Raw genomic sequence first — 18229 nt, 5'->3', positions numbered from 1 at the left:
CTGAAACATCAAAGCTATCTGCTTTCAGAGTGTGCTTTCAATGCCACTGTCAAAAACGCTTGCCTGGCCAGTGCAGCGAGAGGAGGGGATCCATGACAGAGACCGTGGCTGCCGTGACTGTGAGGGTGGCTCACAGCCTGGCTGGAGACAATCCTCCATCCTGGGGAAACACAAGGTGCTGCCTTGATCTTTTTGGCGCAGAAGTCAAGTTCTGGGTAGGATTTTTCTCCCAGATACACCAACCTTTGCAACACTGGCAGTACAGTGTGCTGAGGGTAGGAAGAACCGTGGTAAGAAACACAGGTCCTAATCTCTCTGAGGTGCAGATGGTTTTTGCAGACAGTGTAGGCCAGGAGATGCTGGCATAGGGCAGGAGGAAAGAGGAGGAAACCATGGTCAGTTGGTTATTTCCTGGTTGGTGATTGTAGAAGACAGTATTACGGGTTGCTCTTGGTCCACTGAAGCAGACCTTGTGTGCTGTTTTCAGTAATAGAATACATTAAAAGTCTGAGGACTGGGCCTCCTTTTCATCAAAGCTTTTCAAGATAAGACCCTGGCACAAAGCCTCGCTGCCCATTCCTCTCTGCTGTCCACCACCCATCCTCGTTTTCTTCAATGACAGCTACAATGTCTCCTTCACTGATGTCCAGTTCATCCATGTTCTGAAAGGAGACAGAGGAAGGAAATACCATTAGCTTGAGAGCACAGGAGGGCGCAAGCATGTATCTTGTGGGGTTTTTTACCCTGCCTTTCATCAACAGTCTGCCAATGTCCTTCTGGTTGGGAATGAGTCTGAAATACCAGACAGTGAAGGACCAAGCATTTACTAAACTGGCTAAATCCTGAAGATCCCCAAATTTCCCCAGCCTCCATGGTGTGTCTTCCTAAGCAACCTGACTATTCTATCATTAGGGAAGGCTGGAAAGGGTTAAGTATGACTGTCCTAAACCAGCTAACCATGACCCTTCCGTACTCTGCAGGTGTTGCTAAATAAAACACTGCGCAGCTTAATTCCCAAGGGAGATTATAACGGTGTCTCTACTAATCCAGGCCTTAAATAGGTGTCTCTATTCTTTTAATATGCAACAGCGGTGACCAGTGGAGGAACAGTGACTCTTCCTGGGACAGGTGACTTTTATCTCCAGGAGAAATTGAATAGTTACAAGTAAGCTATCACTGAGCTCTCAGGCTGCTATCAGTCCATTCAGTGGAGCTGTTCTGTTTTCCATAGGAAACCACTTTGCTACCTACGGTGTAGAAAAATAGAAAACAGGGTAAGAGAGGTTTCAAGATATGTTTGATGCATCAGCTAAATCTAAATTCAATGTCCCTGAGTAGGTAAGAATGGATTCAAAAAGTGAGAGGCCTCAATATGCAATATACTAAAGAAATAATAGGCTATTTTCTCAGCAGGGAAAATCCATGTGTGTCATATTTTTAAGGCAGGTCCTGGAGTAAGGATCTGACAAAGAGATCCAGCAGTCTCCTCAGGAGAACTGCTCTTAACAGTGAGGTACTTTCAGCTGTGCTTGGATGAAATTTCAGGCAGCATATGATAAATAACATACAAGAAAAGGTGTCAGAATGCTGCTGTACCTAAGAGAAAGCGCTTCTTTCCAGCCCTTTCTCTGTTTTCATAATTTATCTGGCTATTTTGTCACATGCCAGCATTTTTTCAATGATGGCTGTTGATGGCAGGCCCCTTGGTGCGAGGTTCTCTCTGCACTTGAACATAAGACCTCCTGGATGCTGCTCCTTCTGCTAATCTAGAGCTACTAAAAGGAACCTTTACACTGACATGTAATTAAACTGTGAAAGCCCCATTAGGGGAGGCTAATGGTTTAGCAAGAGTCCAAGAGGTTCTGAAGTCCATCTGAATAACAAAATATTCATAACCTTTCATTAATGGCACTATGCCTGGATGGGTCTGAAGCCAGTGAGAGTTCAATATCCTAGTTAAGGATGCTGCTCTTTACAACAGTATTTTGGTACACGGACCACATCCACCATGATCCTCCAACTTGCAACATGGAAGTACAGGGAAACAGTGTCATTTATGGGCATTCAGGCCTCTCCAGCATGGAGCACACCCCAGTCGAAGCCAGTGTGTTAAACTGGAGCTGGGACTCCTCAGATGATAAATGAGATCGAATGGAGAAGAGCTCCTAGATAAGCATCTGTCACATTCATACACAAGGAATCTGTAGCCATGTTCCCTAGGAGAGTGTCACGAGATATCTAAGTTCAGAATGCACAGTGCTGCATACTTAGCCATCATCTTCTAAAAAATTGTTTTCCTTGTGTATGCAGTCTCCTGTGTCTCTAGAAGGATGTTGTAACAGCTCAACATTAATTTGGGAGTGATTACACTAATGTGTGAGTACACTAATGTGTAATCACTTGCAAAAAATGTTGTTATCTTGAGGTAGCATGGTCTAGTGATGGGTGCCAAGAACTGGCAGCTGGGATTCCTGCCTTCTGCGTGCAACCTTGACCAATAACTCTCTCTGGCAGTAAAATGAAGATAACGTCTCCTTCACAGAATTAACAATTGCAGGATGTTTTGATCAACATCATCTATTTTAAGTCTGATACTATGAAATATTTATTTTAAAGTCTTTCATTACCTGGGCTGTGTAGTCATAAAGTACTCTGTAGTCCTGTGATGATGTGATTCCAGCGTGTTCACTTACAAAAATGGATGCATAGACCTCATCTGTTTTCTCTGCTAGGGGGAGGGGAAAAAAAAAAAGACACCACAGAGAATTCAGTTGCTTACAAATGCATGGGATCACATGCAAGAGTTCACAAATACAAGAGTTTCTGTTCTCTCTCTGTCTGGAGATGTACGTGTACAGAAAAGCTGCTGTGAACTGTAGGTAAAGTCTTGCACAAAAAATGTGTCCCATTGATTAGATGACAATACACCCATTGAACTTTGTGGGAGGTCAGAAACTAGCTTTAGCCTCATCCAGGTTGGGAAAAATGTTTACTGTGCTAAAGCACAATCCAAATGGTCTAAAGAGGGAAATGCTGTGATTAAACTGGTTTAAAATGTTTGCCACTGGTGGTATAAAATTCTAGCAGTTTGGTGGCTCACATAGGGAGAAAACTATTTAAGACAGACTGTGTTGTTCTGAATGTACAGTTACCCCTTGCCTAGATAGAGATTTTTTTAATACTATATGGATAACTTGGCACTCTAAACTGGGAAATCTGTTTAATACACATCCAAGGTAAATTGGAGTTAATTTCCAGACTACTCTTACTCTTGACTGCCAGCATGTGAGTATGTGCTGTACTGTTTGTTCTCTGTGTCAAAGCTTGGTTTAGCAATGTGATCTAAAACAACTGCATCTGGTAAACTGATTTCCTGAAGAGGCATACCAGGAGGAGGGGCACTTCCCATGTTGTTTTTGCTGCTTCCGTGCAGTAGTCCGGAGAATCTGCAGAACCAACAGAAGCCAACGACAAAATGAGTGAACAGAACTGGGTGTGAGCATTCCTTTGTCTCTGCTGGCTGACTCAGCCTTCCCTCCATCTGCTGCAGCACTGGGTAGATGGCACCTCTTCTGTGGCTGTTTTCATTTAGGCTGTAGATTTATTTGTCTTCAGTTAAAAATATTTTTTTAAAATGCAGCAGAATACTGAACCACCAGCCATCAGTAAATTGTGCGTAAAATGCATCAGGTAGTATTTTGTTGTTGATCCAAAGGCTCATCGTGCAAAACTCTATTTCACAGTATTAATATGATGAGAATTATCAGAGGTTTATAAGAGATTACCATCTCTTTGTCTTTAAGGAAAAGTCTGATACGATTTGAAATACAAAGCTTGTATAAGGAGCTCCTTTCTAAAAACTGAGAGTTTAAGTTAATTACTTTTTTTTTAAATCTCTCCCTCGTTATTTTCTATATCACAGCTGGGTACTGGAGAGTAAGTAAAGTGAGACAATGGGTTAGGATTCTCAAGCATAGATATAAATAGCATTGCATGCTTGAGGCATACTTAAAGGGTTGATTTTTCAGCTGGTGAATGCTCAGTGTTTCTGGAAAATGAACATCCAAGCTCAAGAGTTTCTGAAAAACTCGGACTGAGTTTCTCTCAGCTGCTTGCCCATGCAGAGCACGATTGTATTCTAAATGCCAGTACAATTGTCTTCTGTAACTGTATAGGATGCAGCATTAGAATTCATTATTATAGAAGATCTGGTTTCTGACTGAAAAACATTGTATATAAACCTTATCAGCTCACTAACAAGCCTGGACCACGTTTTAAATGAGATCACAGCCCGCTCCTTGTTTTTGGCATGTAATAAGGCTTGTCAAAATGTAAAGCTCTTCTGCTTTAAATGTGATACCATTCCCATTGTGAAATAGCTATTTTAGTATAAAATATTTAAACAAATAGATCTACTGTGCTCTTCTGCTGATATAACTGCATCCATGTTACAGCATTTACCAGCATAAATGGATCAGAAAAAGAAAAATTGCCTCCCTAATCATCACCGTTATGCTGCTAAGTACTTTTTCCTTTGGTCTAGATTCAGAGAGCAGCTTTTTGTTGTGCTCAGCTGGGCGGTGCAGTAAGCCAGCAGGTATTGCTGAGAAAGACAGCTCTCCCAGCCTTCCCTCCCAGCCTCAGTCACCTTTGCCCTCCCCTGAACAAAGCGGTTTTGTTGCTGTGTGCCATGACTCACTAGGAAAGAAGAAATAAGTGAGTGCTCTCCATTGCTGGCCAACTAATTGTGTTATGAACTCATCCCCTGTCTCTCTTCCCACTAGGCCATGGCAAAATTACTCTGACTCTGGTTTTAATAGGTTTACTTCTTCTGTCAGGTTGTATTTATTGATACGTAGCTGCCTCTCGCTGCAATGAAGGAAGTAATAACTTTCCAGGTCCTGTTTCCTGTCATCATACATTGCTGTTTATACAGAGAAATACCTATTCTGAGAACCAGAATTTGCCGCTCACCTCTTCATCATCCCACAAGTCTGAGTGGGGCTGATGGTGCTTCTGTTTGGTTCTCTGCTGTAGTAGTTCTCGTACCCGATTGCATCTGAAACAAGGCAATAAAAATGAGATGTTCAAATAGGCAAAACTTTTTTCTCCACACCAGAATGCAACTGCAACAGTCAGGGGCTGCTGGAGCAAACTGCAACACAGCACCTGTCTGCACTGCCTGTAATGTCACTGGAGCAGCTCGGGGGGACCTGGGGACTTGACAAAAGCTGTTCAAGTGGTTGTAAGCACATATGTCCTTGGTAGAAAGGCATGCTAGACCTGAGATGGGCACAGTCAAGGTCCTGAAGAACCACACTAATAGCCGTGGCTAACCCTAATTAAGAAGGCAGTTTCCTCCATGACCATTTCCTCTGTTGCCTTCAAGCCCAGGATTTAAGGGAGCAGAGCATGGTCATTGTGAGCCTGGGACCGTGTTCTTGATACAAATGGCTGCAGTGTGGTTTGTTTCTTTTTTTCTTAATGTATTGAGTCAGGATTTTTTGTCGGAACTGGGGAGATTTCTGAACATTATTGCCAGCAGCAATAATGAGCGATTTCCTGGTCTCTGCTTGTGTTTGAGTGTCTCGCTGCCTCCACCTCCTGAGAGCTGATTTGCTGTTTACCCAGAGATATCTGGGTTTTGTTCTCTCAAACACAGTTATGTTACAGTTCCTTCATTCTCCCCTATGGTGTTGTTAGGGGTGAAATTGAGACCATTTCCGAGTCAAGCTTTACAGATGAAATAGTTGTAGATGGATTTATGTATTTTTCATCTTGTAGCTCCCACTGTAGTTGCTTAGAGCTGGTGGCCACACACCCTTTCTGCCTTCTGTGTGTTCAAGTCAAATACACACAAGTGAAGTCTGTGATGCCCTATTATCTCAGTTCTGATACCAGCGAATTAAGAAAGACCTTTGGCTAAAGGTTGTGTTGATGTTCTCAGCTCGGGTCAGACAAGATCGCAAACAGAACAGGCATGTACAACTAGTGAGTGTAAAGAATCCTTACAAATAAGATTTTCAGTAATTAGGGACCACTTTAAGGGTCTCCTGTTGCCTTTCTAGATTGTTACCTTGGTATAGTTTCTAGTTTATAATGCATTGTAAGATTAGGTAGAAGAGGGGAGTGAGCAATCGCATCAAGAAACCCAAAGGCTTGGTTAGGATGAAGGGCTCCCGCTGCACAATGCAAAGCCACATGTACGTTTCCTCCTGCATTTTGCAAATAATGAGAGAGATCAATAGCTCGCCATGTGCTATTGTGCAAACTCATTAGCCAGAGCTGTGGAGACACTAGAGTGTTACTTGCAGAACACATCACCTTCTAGAAGGTGGAAAAAAAAAAAAAAAAGGCAAGTCTGTTGTTTCTTTGCCTTTCATAAAGCTCTCAAGGGTTTCTCCCACCTATTTCTTATTAGAAATGAGTCCTGACATAGCCAAGAGCTGTTTGTGGAAAATTGCCTAGGCAACTGAAGAATGAGAAATCTCACATATTAAAAAAAAAAACCAAACACAAAAACCCAAGCTGAGAATTACAAATTTCTTAGTATTCAGAACTTTTTTCACACTGTTGTAAGGCACAGTTCTCCCTTGTGCCAGGGAAAATGTAGTTTTTCCTTGGGAAGTGCTCCTGTATCAGTGAATTTAAATCCCCTATGTGAAGAAGAATAAACTATAGTAGCAAAATGGCATCCAGTGCACCAGTATCACTATATCAGTTTAAAAAAAATTTCCCAAATCCCAATTCTTAGTTCATCATAGGTGTAATGACAGACAGGCTGAGTGGAAAATAGGCATCAGCTCAGTGCAGAGTTAGTGGCAGCATCCAGCTCTGCTGAAGGAGGTTCCTTGGCGGTAATTGCTGCCAGCTCTGAGCTCTGCAATGAAATCAGAGGGGTGTAAACTGTTCTGTATGAGATTATTATCCCTTGGGACAGGGCATTCCTACTGCTGATATTTGCACCTATACTATTCCTAGCATGCAAGGTTTTTATCAGTATTATGCCAGTATAGTTTATTCCCCACTCTGGATGAAGTCAGCTCTGTTGTTACTGCTGAGGGCATGCTAAGGGGATTTTTCTCTTTGAGATAGCAGTAGTATTAGAGCAGATAGTGGAATTGAAACAGTATCTGTGCACAGATTTTTAAAAAAATGGAAGAAGAGATGTTTTCAGCATAGATATGTATCATCAGCTAATGAAGAGATGAAATAGGGATTTTTCTCTCCTTTTATAAAGGCTACAAATCTTTGTTAACTGCAGCAGCTGCACAGAAGTGCAAGTGTTCGCTCCGTCTAGAACTATTTTGTATTGTATGTTGAAGTAAGAGGGTGTGGTTTGTATTTGGCCATGTGAAACATTAGATAACCTCCCTTCTGGTGATGAGTTTGGAGAACTCTGACCCTGGAGCAGTATGTTCTAATTTTACAACTTGCTCTTAGCTCTTGCTCTCCCAGTCTCCATTTCAGCCCAGAGTTTTTGCTCACTTAAATTGGTGAACAGGCTACTTTGGCTTTAATGGACAGTCCATGAACCTTACATGGCTTCTGCATGCTGGAGCAAAGCCAATTTCATTCAAAATTTCCCCCAACTAGAGTCTTGCCCTTAGAGCAACAACTTCCCAAGAGGAAAAAAGATGTTATTGTCCATTGGGCATGTGGAATAAAACAGAGTACAAAGTCTGGTCTTCTCTGTGCTGCAAATGAAGAGGCAGTGTCTCTGTCAAGGGAACACCAGGGTGCAGTTACATGATAAGTTGGTTCTGATCTGTCACCACTGCAGGAAATTGAGGTCGCCATCTCTGCAAGGCAGGTTGCCACCTCCTTAGCAGTGTCAGTTCAGTTATACTGTGAAATGAGCCTGGCTGAAAAGTCAAGACATTTTTTTTTTCCTTTTTGGGGGGTTATTTTTAAGGTGGATCACTCAGCCATCCCGCTGACAGTGCAGTCCAAGGAGTGATGGCAGCGCAGCGAGGGGGCAGCGAGCCGCGGCAGGGAGGAATGAGTAGCCGGAGCAGAAACTCCTCCAGCTGCCTCCCCCTCCAAAGGATGTGCGCTGCACAACTGCCACTCAGCCTAATGGGTGACTTGTCTGACAAGACCAATAGCAATAATTACCTGGAGGTTGTGTTCCTGTCATTTTAGTCTTAATGAAGTAGTCTATGTCTGACTCTACCATGCAGTCCTCCAAGCTTACCCGAACCTCTTCATACAGCTACAAAACAGAATCCAAGAATTTAATTTAATTTTGAACATTTCACATCTAATTAACAATTCATGCTCTTCAAGTATATTTCCCTTTAAGAGACACTTTGTACTTGGTACTGTCTGACCTGGATGGATCTTTGGCCTGTCCCCTGTACAAACATTCTTGCAAACACAATTGTTTATTTGTGCTCTGGCTATTCTTTAAAGAGAGGAGGATGAAGGCAATCCAGGGCTTTTAGATGCAATAAGGAAATTAATAGCAGGAAACAACCATCCAAAGTCAACACTAGTGTATTCTTTTTGTTTTCCAAATTTGAGATGGTGGCTGGATGCCTTTCTGCAGGTTGTGCCTGAGCCCAAATATACTCAATTGAGCACTCTGGTAGCTGGAAGCATTTGCCAACAAACTAAGGGGAGGAGATGTGTAAGTGTCACCAAGTGTGACACAGACTGTCTACATCCAGGCGTATGTCTGGTTTACAGCTCAAGGGATAGACTGAGAATATTCCCTCCTCCCTGAACACACACAACAGCCCATTCGCTGGAGCCAGCACGCGCAGAGAAGAGGAAGCTAGTGCTGCGTTGTTAGAGCACTCCTCCTCCTCCTCTGCCTCCTCCGCACGTGAAGCTGCTTGGCGGGTGCCCTCACCTCATCATCCTTCACACACTGCATGGAGAGCTGGTTGCAGTGAACCCACAGCGAGTTGCGGAGGATGGTAATGCGGTCACACTCCTGGAGCTGGAAGACCTAAAGCCAAAGAGAAGTGATATCGCCTCATGGTAGTTATTTATTGGCATCGCAGGCAGTGGCAGGGCTGGGGCTTCTCTGTGCCAAGTTAATGTGCCTGCAAACTGTTCTGAGGGATCCTTTGTAAAGGACATCTTTTCAGCTACTGGAGAAACTAAATCTACTTGTTTGTGCTTAAGGATTTGTTTAAATTGATTGCGCCAAATTGAAGCTATGTCTTATAGACAAAAATAAAGTAGGGGAAAGGAATGAGTATCTGGATTTGACCGCTACCTCTACTGCCAAGGATTTCAGAGTCAGGGCCCTGTCTGCCCATCACACTGAAATGTTGACATTGAACAGATCAGTGAAGTACTGTCATGAAAGGTTGTATTTATGTTAGAGGTAGGGCCAAAAATATCCATCTCTGAAAATATTTGAGGCTCTCTGTTCATGTCTAAGGTTTTTTACATGGTAAAGAGAGGGCATTTTTCTTTCTTCAGTGTTTACTCTCTTCATCTGTTTAATTTTTCCCATGTTGTTGCGCAGCTTGGGAAGAATGGCAGGGGGAAAGAGAGGAGAAGTGTGAACCGAGTTAGGGGAAGAGACAGATAAACTCTTCAAAAACTTTAAAAAAGAAAAAATACCACTCAGATCTCTAAGTTGTACTGTTATAAGTAGAACATCAATTTTTGGTTTTCTGTGAGGTGTGAAAAGCTCAGATGCTTCCAGCCATCTGTTTCCATCTCCGTTTGCTAGTAATTATGTCCAGAACACCACAAATGTATACAATGTTCAGCAGAACATTCAGTTGGGTATGCTGCCTGCCATCTAATATCTTACCATCATGGAAAAAAAGTCTGTCAAGGGAGTCAGCTGGTGTTGGGACCAGTTTCTGAGAGAAAAAGCTTTTAAGAGAAGCTGAAAGATGGAGAATGAGTATTTCGATATCTATTCCGAACAAAAAGCCTACGGCTGCAGCCTACAGCCCCTCAGGGGCTGCTGAAATAACATGAGAGCCGACTGGGAATTTTCCATGTAAATGGTGTCCTGTTGGAAAATGCAGCTATTGAAGAGTGAAGTGTGGTGATGCTGGGCTTGTCAAGCCCTTTACAAAGTCCGCTGGGTGTTGTGTTAGACGTATCCCTTGTGCCCCGTCGGTTTGTGCAACAGACTGCTAGCGGACCTGGGCATCTCATGCCAAGGAACTTGGCACAGCCCCTGTGACGAAGCTTTTGTACTAGTTACTAGTTTTAAATGCCTCAAAAAAATCTATCAGTTCTTCTGTCTGCAAGGACTTTTAAAAGAAAGCGTGAAAAATGCCCTTCCGTTACGAATGGTTGCTTGAATCAAGCAGCGGGCAGACCACAGGCTCTGTGGCCTTTTCAGAATTTAGCCATATGGAAGAAATTAAGCGTTTTAGGTTGTGGAATGCTTAGTTTGTTGGCTTTTTAAGATGAGGGAAAATGTGCATCTTGGGAAAATTAAGGCTTGGCACAATTTCAATGGGAAGTCTGCTGTGCTGGCCATGGGACTTTCCAGTCCTTCCAGATAGGGAGTATTTAAGAGGAAGTAGAGAACTGGAAAGCTGTGTTCCTGGCTCTTTATTTTATGTGGAAATAAGGCCTGCAACAAGTAAACATAGCAAAATCATACTTTAGCAAATGAGCAAATGGATTTGAAGGATTAATATCACCAAATGTGTAGCTGACTTGGGTGTCAACCAGTTCCTGTCAATTGTTGTGCAAATCTTCCTAGCCAAATGCAAATCTCCTTGTCAGTCCTCAGCAAAATGGAAATAAGAGACTTTCCCACCCACCACCACCAACTGAAAGACTACTCCATGGCAGAGGACAAATATTCTTGTAGGTGAATATAAAGTGCTATGTAAAATAAAGATTCTGAGTGGCCTGGGTATCTTTGCTCTCAAAATGCTATGGTACATACTTTTTTAGCTTAGCAAGAAAATTGTGGTTTTAATCTCCATTAAGAACAAACGAACAAAACCTTTCCTGCATTAGAACAAGAAGCCATTCTGGAAGCCTCTTGCAAAACATAATCTAAAGGGAATCTTTTGTTTATTCATTTTTAATAGATTAATCGAATTCTTGTTTCAATTTTGGAATTCATTTTATAAACTAAAAAAGAATTTTCATGTCTGCATTTTTGTTTGTTTTCTACTGAAATTAGATTTTGTCATGAAGCAGTTGTTTGAGAAGCCACCTTATCTTGGCTGTGATAGATCATCACTAAAACTAGTATATTCTTAAGTTATGGGTGAAAACTGGCAACCAACACTTGCAGATAGATTGTACCAGTTCATATATTGCTCTTCTTCTCACACCTCTGTACTTATTCGCCTCCTTTATAATTACAAACATATGCTGAACAAGCAAGGAGAGTGTAAGCGAGACAGCCAGGAGCTATGTCTAAATCAACTCTAGTTTTTGCAGTATTTTCACAAAGACATCTACTGGGACTCCACATAAAGCAAACAGCAAAACCCTTGGGACAGCGTCTCAAGTCTTAGACTGATATCTGCAAGTAGGATAAAATAAAGAGCACACAAATATATCGCTGCAAAAGTCAATGTTTACCTCGCAGGTTTTGATATGTTCCTGTTCCCACTCTGTCCTGACCTTATCCAGCTGCTCAATGTTCTGTTTGTACATGTTCTCTGTAAACACAGACACACATAATAGAAACCAAACAGTTAGGAAATCATACAGGCTCCCTCTTTTTCTTCCTATTAGGACTGCTGTGGTTCTTAATACTTTAGGCCAGTGGTTTCCTAAAGTATCACAAGAATGTGTGAGCTTGAAACTGGTGGGCCGTAAGGAAATTTGTGTGTTTGTTTTGTTTGTTTGTTTGCTTTGCAACTTTATACTATAGTAAGGGTTCTCTCTGCATGGTTTGCAGATAATCTATAAACTTTACAGCAGGGATAATGCAAATCAGAGATGAAGAGCCTGGACCTTGGCCAGGGTGCTTGGGCACTGAGCATCCCTAGGCTTGTTCTGTGCTGAGCCAGCCAGGTAAGCCATGAAATTTAGTGTAAACTTTTACATGAGCAGTGAGGCACAGGTCTGAACTCATGCACCAGCTCAGATGCCTGCAGGCCTGGCCTTGTGGACATACATGGTGTTTCTGGCTGGAGAATGCTACTGTGCTCGTGACCGGTGTACCTGGGGACTGTCTATCTGCTCTGGGTGGGCTGGGGGCAATTGGAATGTCACTCTTTTGTGCTTTCAAACTTTCTTCAAGAAGAGCTTTCCTGGGTGAAGTCCCTAAGGAGATCATCTATAACTTCTTTAATGAGGGCAGGAGACTTGCATTTCCACAAAGAAAAGTAGATGTAAATGACTATCAGGTTGCCATTCTTTAGAAGCTTCTCCATTAATCTTTGAGTAGGTGACTTTTGGAAACCTGACTTCAAACAGAGCCAGCCTGGGTGATTTGGATGATGCTCTATCAAAATCTATGTGCTGGTAGATGTTTGATGAGAAAAATCTTGGTTCAGTTGCAAACAGAGCATCACCTGCTTCATTTGCTGCGTCTCTGCATTGCTTGGCTTTGTTCTGACTCTGCAACAGGAAAAGAAACACCCCAAATTAATTTCTGACCATACGTTTTTCTTCTGCTACTTTTTTTTTTTTCTGCCTGCTCTCTTTTCCCTTTTAGGGAAAAGGCTCAAACTTGCAAACACTTTTTGGCTATCCTGCCTTTGTGCACAGGCCTGAATGTGTGCTATGGGGAAGGGACGAGAATTTCACAGATGCAGCCATAGGTCCACTGACTTCAAGGGAAATCTGGCAGTTTCTATCTTTCCATTCAGACATCCCTGCCATAGGAGCTCAGTGCTAGCATGATCCAGCCTGAAGCTTGTGTCTGCTGGCTGAGTTGTTTTTCTCAAGTGTTTGATGTGCTTTTCTAATAGATGTTTATAAGCAGAAATAAATGGCAGTTAAAATTCATCTTCCAAGCTCCTCATGTAATACTCAGATGAAAAGAACACAGTCTTTAAAATACTTTGCAAATGCCAGATTATTTCCCATAACTCAAAGCCTATAAGCAAAATTCACTGTAAGTAGAACTTTTTTTAAAAACCTGCAGCTTTTCACAAATGAAAATACAGCTATTATTGACAGCTCTGTACTCCCAGATCTTTCTGCACAGATGGTGATGACAGTACATTAATGCACGGCTCTAGACATCAGTGTAACACATTCTTCCATTCTGCCTTTCAAGACAAGGCTCAGGTGGGGATTCTTATGACCATATTCCTCATCACAGCTGGCTGAAAAATCTCTAGTAAGTTGGGAACATAAGCTTCATTCTTATTTGCTTCCTGGCCCGAACTGTTTGCAAGTACTGGGCAGAATTAAGCAGCTGACACGTTCCTCGTGCGATGCCTCTGCGCATTTCAGATGTGCTGGTGTGTGTGGGGAAGGAATAGCCAAGAAGCACCCTGGGATCCTCCTGCGTGCAAGGACCTGGGTCAGATTTTCATGCCACTGAGAGTTCTGGCATAATTTCTGTAGGGCCAGGAAGCTTGGAAGGTTTTGTTCATCAAAGACTAGTGAATGCTGGAAATAAATGTAGAGTTCTGATGTTGATTTTAGAGTCTCCATCCCCCCGCTCCTTCAGATGATTTTTGATCCTTTTTGCTTACACTGCACTGATTTTTATCGAGCCAAAGGGAGTTGGTTTATTTTGTTTCTCCATCTGTTCCGCTGTAAAATGTTCCCATTAAAAGTTAGTGAATTGTCAGCTACAAGTATCAAGACGATGCAATGAAGGACTGCAGTGCCTTAATTTCCAATGATTTATTTTTGAGTTTGTAAATTTAGTTGAAATTAAACTAACCATAAGGAGAAAAATGTTGAGGAAAAATATGCATTTTAATGTAAGATACTATGCCTACTAAATGTAAGCGACCAAAAGGCAAACCTAACTGCATGATATGCTTCTGACTTGTTTCTTTTTTTATGAATAATTTTGGAGAAAAATCTCATTCAGTTTCCCTTTAGGATTCATAGAGCAATTAGATCATAGCCTGGGATAAATTAATTAGATAACTTAGTCCCTTTCTAGCCTTTTTAAAAACCTTTGGCCTATTGCAGAACAAGATCACTGTTACCAAAGGAGTTTGTGAAGGAAGACCTCATTGGGAAGGTGCTTTTGTTTTAAATTAGAAGGGAAAGCAGCCCCTGGCATCCTGTAAAATGGGTTGTTCAATTGTATTCTTGTGTACCTTGAAAAGGAAAAAACCGCCTTTTTCTCTCTCAATAGCAATGTCATCTGAGGTACCTTTTCTGTTTGCTTTTGGTTGCCTGAAGCACTTGTCCGTTCAAAGAACTGCTCGGCTTCGTCCGCTTCCTTGCACTTCTGTTCATAGGTCTTCTTTGACTGTATTGAAATGTAATCAAATGTGAGGGTTTGGGTTAGGGAACGAGGCTGGGTTGTCTCTAGCGTGATATTCTAGGCATTTTCTGTTTTTTACGGGCTCAGGGAGCAGGTCAGTGCCCAAAACCAGCTGCCTGCAGTTCCTGTATCTGCAGGCTTTCCAGTTGGAGAGGTTTCCTCCTATTGACAAGATTCCCTCACTTTTTAAAAAACATATTTACACAGACCGAAAAGTTACATTTGCTCCTATAAGTATCCTTGCCTAGAAAGAATGAAATCCTGTTTGACCTGCGGCATTGTTCATCCCACATTAACTTTGAGTATTTGTTTTGGAGACTCGTCAGTGGGTGCAGCAGGGAAGATCAGCTGCTGCTTTGTAGCAGGAATCACATCCTCTTTCACTCACACACACTCTCACACATTCTTGGCCTTTCTTTAAATATAGGTACACGAGATACAGATTTCACCCTCTCTCAAACTGGAGCTAGTTTGCATCAAGAAACCTGCACAAAACCTCCTTGCTTACCTCCATAGTTTTCTTAAAATGGGACAACTTGCTCTTTTGCATGCGCTCCATTGCAGACTCATACTGTAAAAAACACACAGAAATAAGTATTTCTTGCTCTGGACTTCTTCCTTAGGAAAGCCATTGCCAGAGCCTATCTATACACCATGTGCCTGTGGGGAGAATGATTTCACTCTGCTTTTGTTTCTAAGGTTTCCAAGTGATACAGAGAGCATCAAAGTGCCAGGTAAAAAAAAATAATCCAAGATAATTCTGCTTCAGTGGTTTCTGTTAATAGCAGAGGTGATGTAGATCTTCATTTTCTTCCTCCCTTTTATTTTTTTTTCTTAAGGAGATTACATAGCGTAACACCCAGTCACAGTGCCCATCGGCTCTGCCAGCAGAGTTCCTTTGCTGATGCAGGAGCTTGATCCCACATCTGTGCAGACCAAACCACTGTCTCACCCACACGAGAAAGGGTAGTTGTCCATTTTAAACACAAACAATTCCTGTGTAGCTTATACTCTATTGCTTCTGGCAAATTTTTGCTCGATGGAATTTGATTTCCTTATCATTATCTGGTCAGCGTTGGAAGGACAGTGTGGAATTCTCTTTTGTGGCTTTAGTTGTGATATGCTCAGCCTTATGTGACAGTGAGATATGCTCCTACTTGGCAGTGTATGGTTTCTTCAGTGGGACTTTTGGTCCTTAAAACTTTATATTCTGCTTAAGCAAAACTCTCTCCAGGGCTACCCAGAGGCTTGCTTCCCATCGGGCTAAATAGCACAGGCCTGAGAGCAGCTACAGCGCAACACAAATTACAGCATTTTGGGAGGTAACCAAAAATGCCGACACCATCTAGCATGTCTAATGTTGACTTCCCCCAGCTGCATCCTGGATGGAGTAAAAAGCTTGCCTAAGACTCTAAAGCAGTTTTTCCCTTTTTTTCAGGCACCTCTAGCTTTTTCCAGTTGAGTTATAGGCTTATTATTTTCAACAGGAGAAAGATCCTCTCTCTATGCAAATCCTAGTGGCAAAGTGCTGGAGGGGATACACATGCTGATTAACCTGCTGCATGCTGTTTGTCTTTATTTTATTTTATTGATTGCTTCATCAGATCACTGTGGACCTCAAATCTCAGTAGCAGCACTGGTTTTATCCACTCTCATATTCAGAGTTCTCTGCTATTCCAGATTTCCCGTGTGTCAGGGTTGTAGACATGAGATTTTTGTGGATTTGGATACCGGTCATATGCATTTTTGTTTGCTTAAAACTGGCAAAGAACTGGATATTTTATTTTACTCCTCCATCAATCAGTGCTTTCAGTGTTAAGTGACTGTACCATCTGTTTTCAACCCCAAGGAACCAGAGGAGTTGTAAGAGTGGCCACTGTTGTCTCTGTTGAGAGCTACTTTTTCAAGGGACTTGGAGCTTGATAAGATCACAGGGCATGAAATGGCCTTAAGTATACTCAAATTTTTATTATAAAACATCAAGTAGATGCTATTTATTCCACATATTTGTAATTCAGCATATAGTGGTGTTGAATTCAGCATAATATTAATTTGCTTTTATGGTTTTAAATATTTGTGTTACCCCTTTATTTTAGTACATCTTGGATATCATGTGGGATCATACCAAAGAAACCCAATTAGCAAGGGTATAAAAAAAGTAAGGATTAACTTCTTACAGGAATAATAATAGTATCTGCAGTTACACTGGAGAGAGCAGAAGTGACTAAAGCCTCTGTCTCCTGAGTTCAGAGCACAACTCTATTTCCAGCTAGGATCAGAAAGAGATTATTTTCCATATTCCACTGCATTTCCATATGGAGTGAACAAGGCACACTGGGCATGTTTTAGCATCTTTTGCAGTACTCACAGCCTGTGGCTGCAGGCAGGTCATCAGCATGGACCACTGACCCAATCTGCTTCAATATTTCTCTATTTCTCACCTTTTTTCGTTGCTCCTTCTGTCTTTCTCGGAACTCCTCTATTCCTTTCAGTTCATCTTTCAGCATTACTGCCAGCTGGATGTGAGAGTTTCCAACACTTTCGATTTCTAAAGCAAATCAGAATTCATATACAGTCAGTGGAAAGGTTTAAATATGAAGTCGCATTTTTCAGGGGACGTTTCTGGGATACGGCTGCTGTATGACTTGTCATGAACCGGGCAGCCTTGAAAAAGGCTTCCCTGTGTTTCTGCATGTACTGACAGTGCTGAGGGCTCACACAACCTGAATAGGGCTTATTGCAGGTCCTCTGGGTGCCTGCAAAACGCAAGGGGAAGGCTCCTGACTGCAGAATTGGAGCACGCACTCAGAGGAGCCTTGGCGAGCGCAGGGCCAGCTGCATTTCTTGCTTCTAGGGCTGGAGGTCAGTACTGCGGTGGAGAGGGAGGGAAGGAGCTCATACCTCCCTCACGCCCCCCGTGTCTGCTTTCCCCCCACTGCACTGCTGGGTCGTCTTTGCTCTTGGGAGCTGATTGCCAGTTGCATGCAGCCTTGCTCAAATGTCATCAGACAAGGTTGCAAGCTGAGAATTTCCAAGGGTCAGCAAAGACTGATTGAATTTCAGAGCACCTGGCTGATGCTGTTTGGAATGGCTGATAACTTCTCTACATTTGTCGGCTTTGGTGCCTCTGAAACGGAACCCCACATTTTCCAGAAATGTTGAGCTCTCCCACCCAGGCTCTAAAAATACCTTAATTCAGTAGCTGCTCTTCCAAAGGGTGTTTTTATCTAAACAGCAGGTGCCAGTAGCTGGGTAGGCTGTCCTACTGGCTGTGATGGGGTTACATTTTCTGTGCGTGAAAGGTTTTCATTCAGCCTCGGGCACATTTAGAAAGCATGCTGTTTCATTGCCAGTGGTTTGCAGAAGAGGAAAAAGAGGTGATATTTTATCTTGATCCAGATAAAACTAATTTGAGGAATGAGCCATTTTCTTTGCCACCAGAGAGGGTATTTATTCCATCGCCTTGGAGGACTCCCAACGAGCGTCCTTTCCCTCCGCTCTGCACGCTGCAGACTGGGACAGACAAGTTGGAAGTGGAAGGGGAAAGAGGATGAAAGACCCCAGAGGGGATGAACACATTGTGTGCCTCTCTTACCCAGGTCAGAAAAGAAGATGCAAATACTTACGTTGCTTGAGTCTCTCAAATGCCGCCTTCAGCGTGCTGTGAGGCAGAAACAAGTGTGCTTGATTAGTATAGGCTTCTAAGGGTGGGTTGTGAATCTAGAGACAAAACTTTCCCTCAGAATCTCAGAGATCCTCATAGAGATAAAACTCTTCATAGTCTTGTAATAAAAGCTGACCATGCTAACAAGCATAACAGCATCAATCTGTTACCATGAGGAAATGCAATAAAATGCTCCATGAAGCAAG

The 18229-nt window shown here is 42.4% G+C and overlaps 1 protein-coding gene across 1 annotated transcript in view; it reads right to left on the bottom strand.

Moving 5' to 3' along the window:
- Positions 1 to 381: 381 nt before the first annotated feature.
- PSTPIP1 (proline-serine-threonine phosphatase interacting protein 1) overlaps positions 382 to 18229 on the bottom strand; it is a 45682-nt gene continuing 27834 nt past the window's right edge. The window contains exons 4-15 of the mRNA XM_065641904.1: positions 17986 to 18020; positions 16801 to 16907; positions 14868 to 14930; positions 14246 to 14344; positions 12474 to 12519; positions 11533 to 11612; positions 8858 to 8956; positions 8119 to 8215; positions 4975 to 5059; positions 3388 to 3446; positions 2628 to 2728; positions 382 to 662 (exon numbers count right to left, since the gene is read on the bottom strand). Of these exons, the coding sequence (XP_065497976.1) occupies positions 531 to 662; positions 2628 to 2728; positions 3388 to 3446; positions 4975 to 5059; positions 8119 to 8215; positions 8858 to 8956; positions 11533 to 11612; positions 12474 to 12519; positions 14246 to 14344; positions 14868 to 14930; positions 16801 to 16907; positions 17986 to 18020 (1003 nt within the window). The 3' untranslated portion in view covers positions 382 to 530. The remainder of the gene's footprint in view (positions 663 to 2627; positions 2729 to 3387; positions 3447 to 4974; positions 5060 to 8118; positions 8216 to 8857; positions 8957 to 11532; positions 11613 to 12473; positions 12520 to 14245; positions 14345 to 14867; positions 14931 to 16800; positions 16908 to 17985; positions 18021 to 18229) is intronic.

This window comes from Caloenas nicobarica, chromosome 10 (genome assembly GCF_036013445.1).
Source record: "Caloenas nicobarica isolate bCalNic1 chromosome 10, bCalNic1.hap1, whole genome shotgun sequence".
NCBI classification, from domain to species: Eukaryota; Metazoa; Chordata; class Aves; order Columbiformes; family Columbidae; genus Caloenas; species Caloenas nicobarica.
The sequence above is the reverse complement of the archived record's forward strand: the minus strand, read 5'-3'. Positions and strand labels throughout refer to the sequence as shown.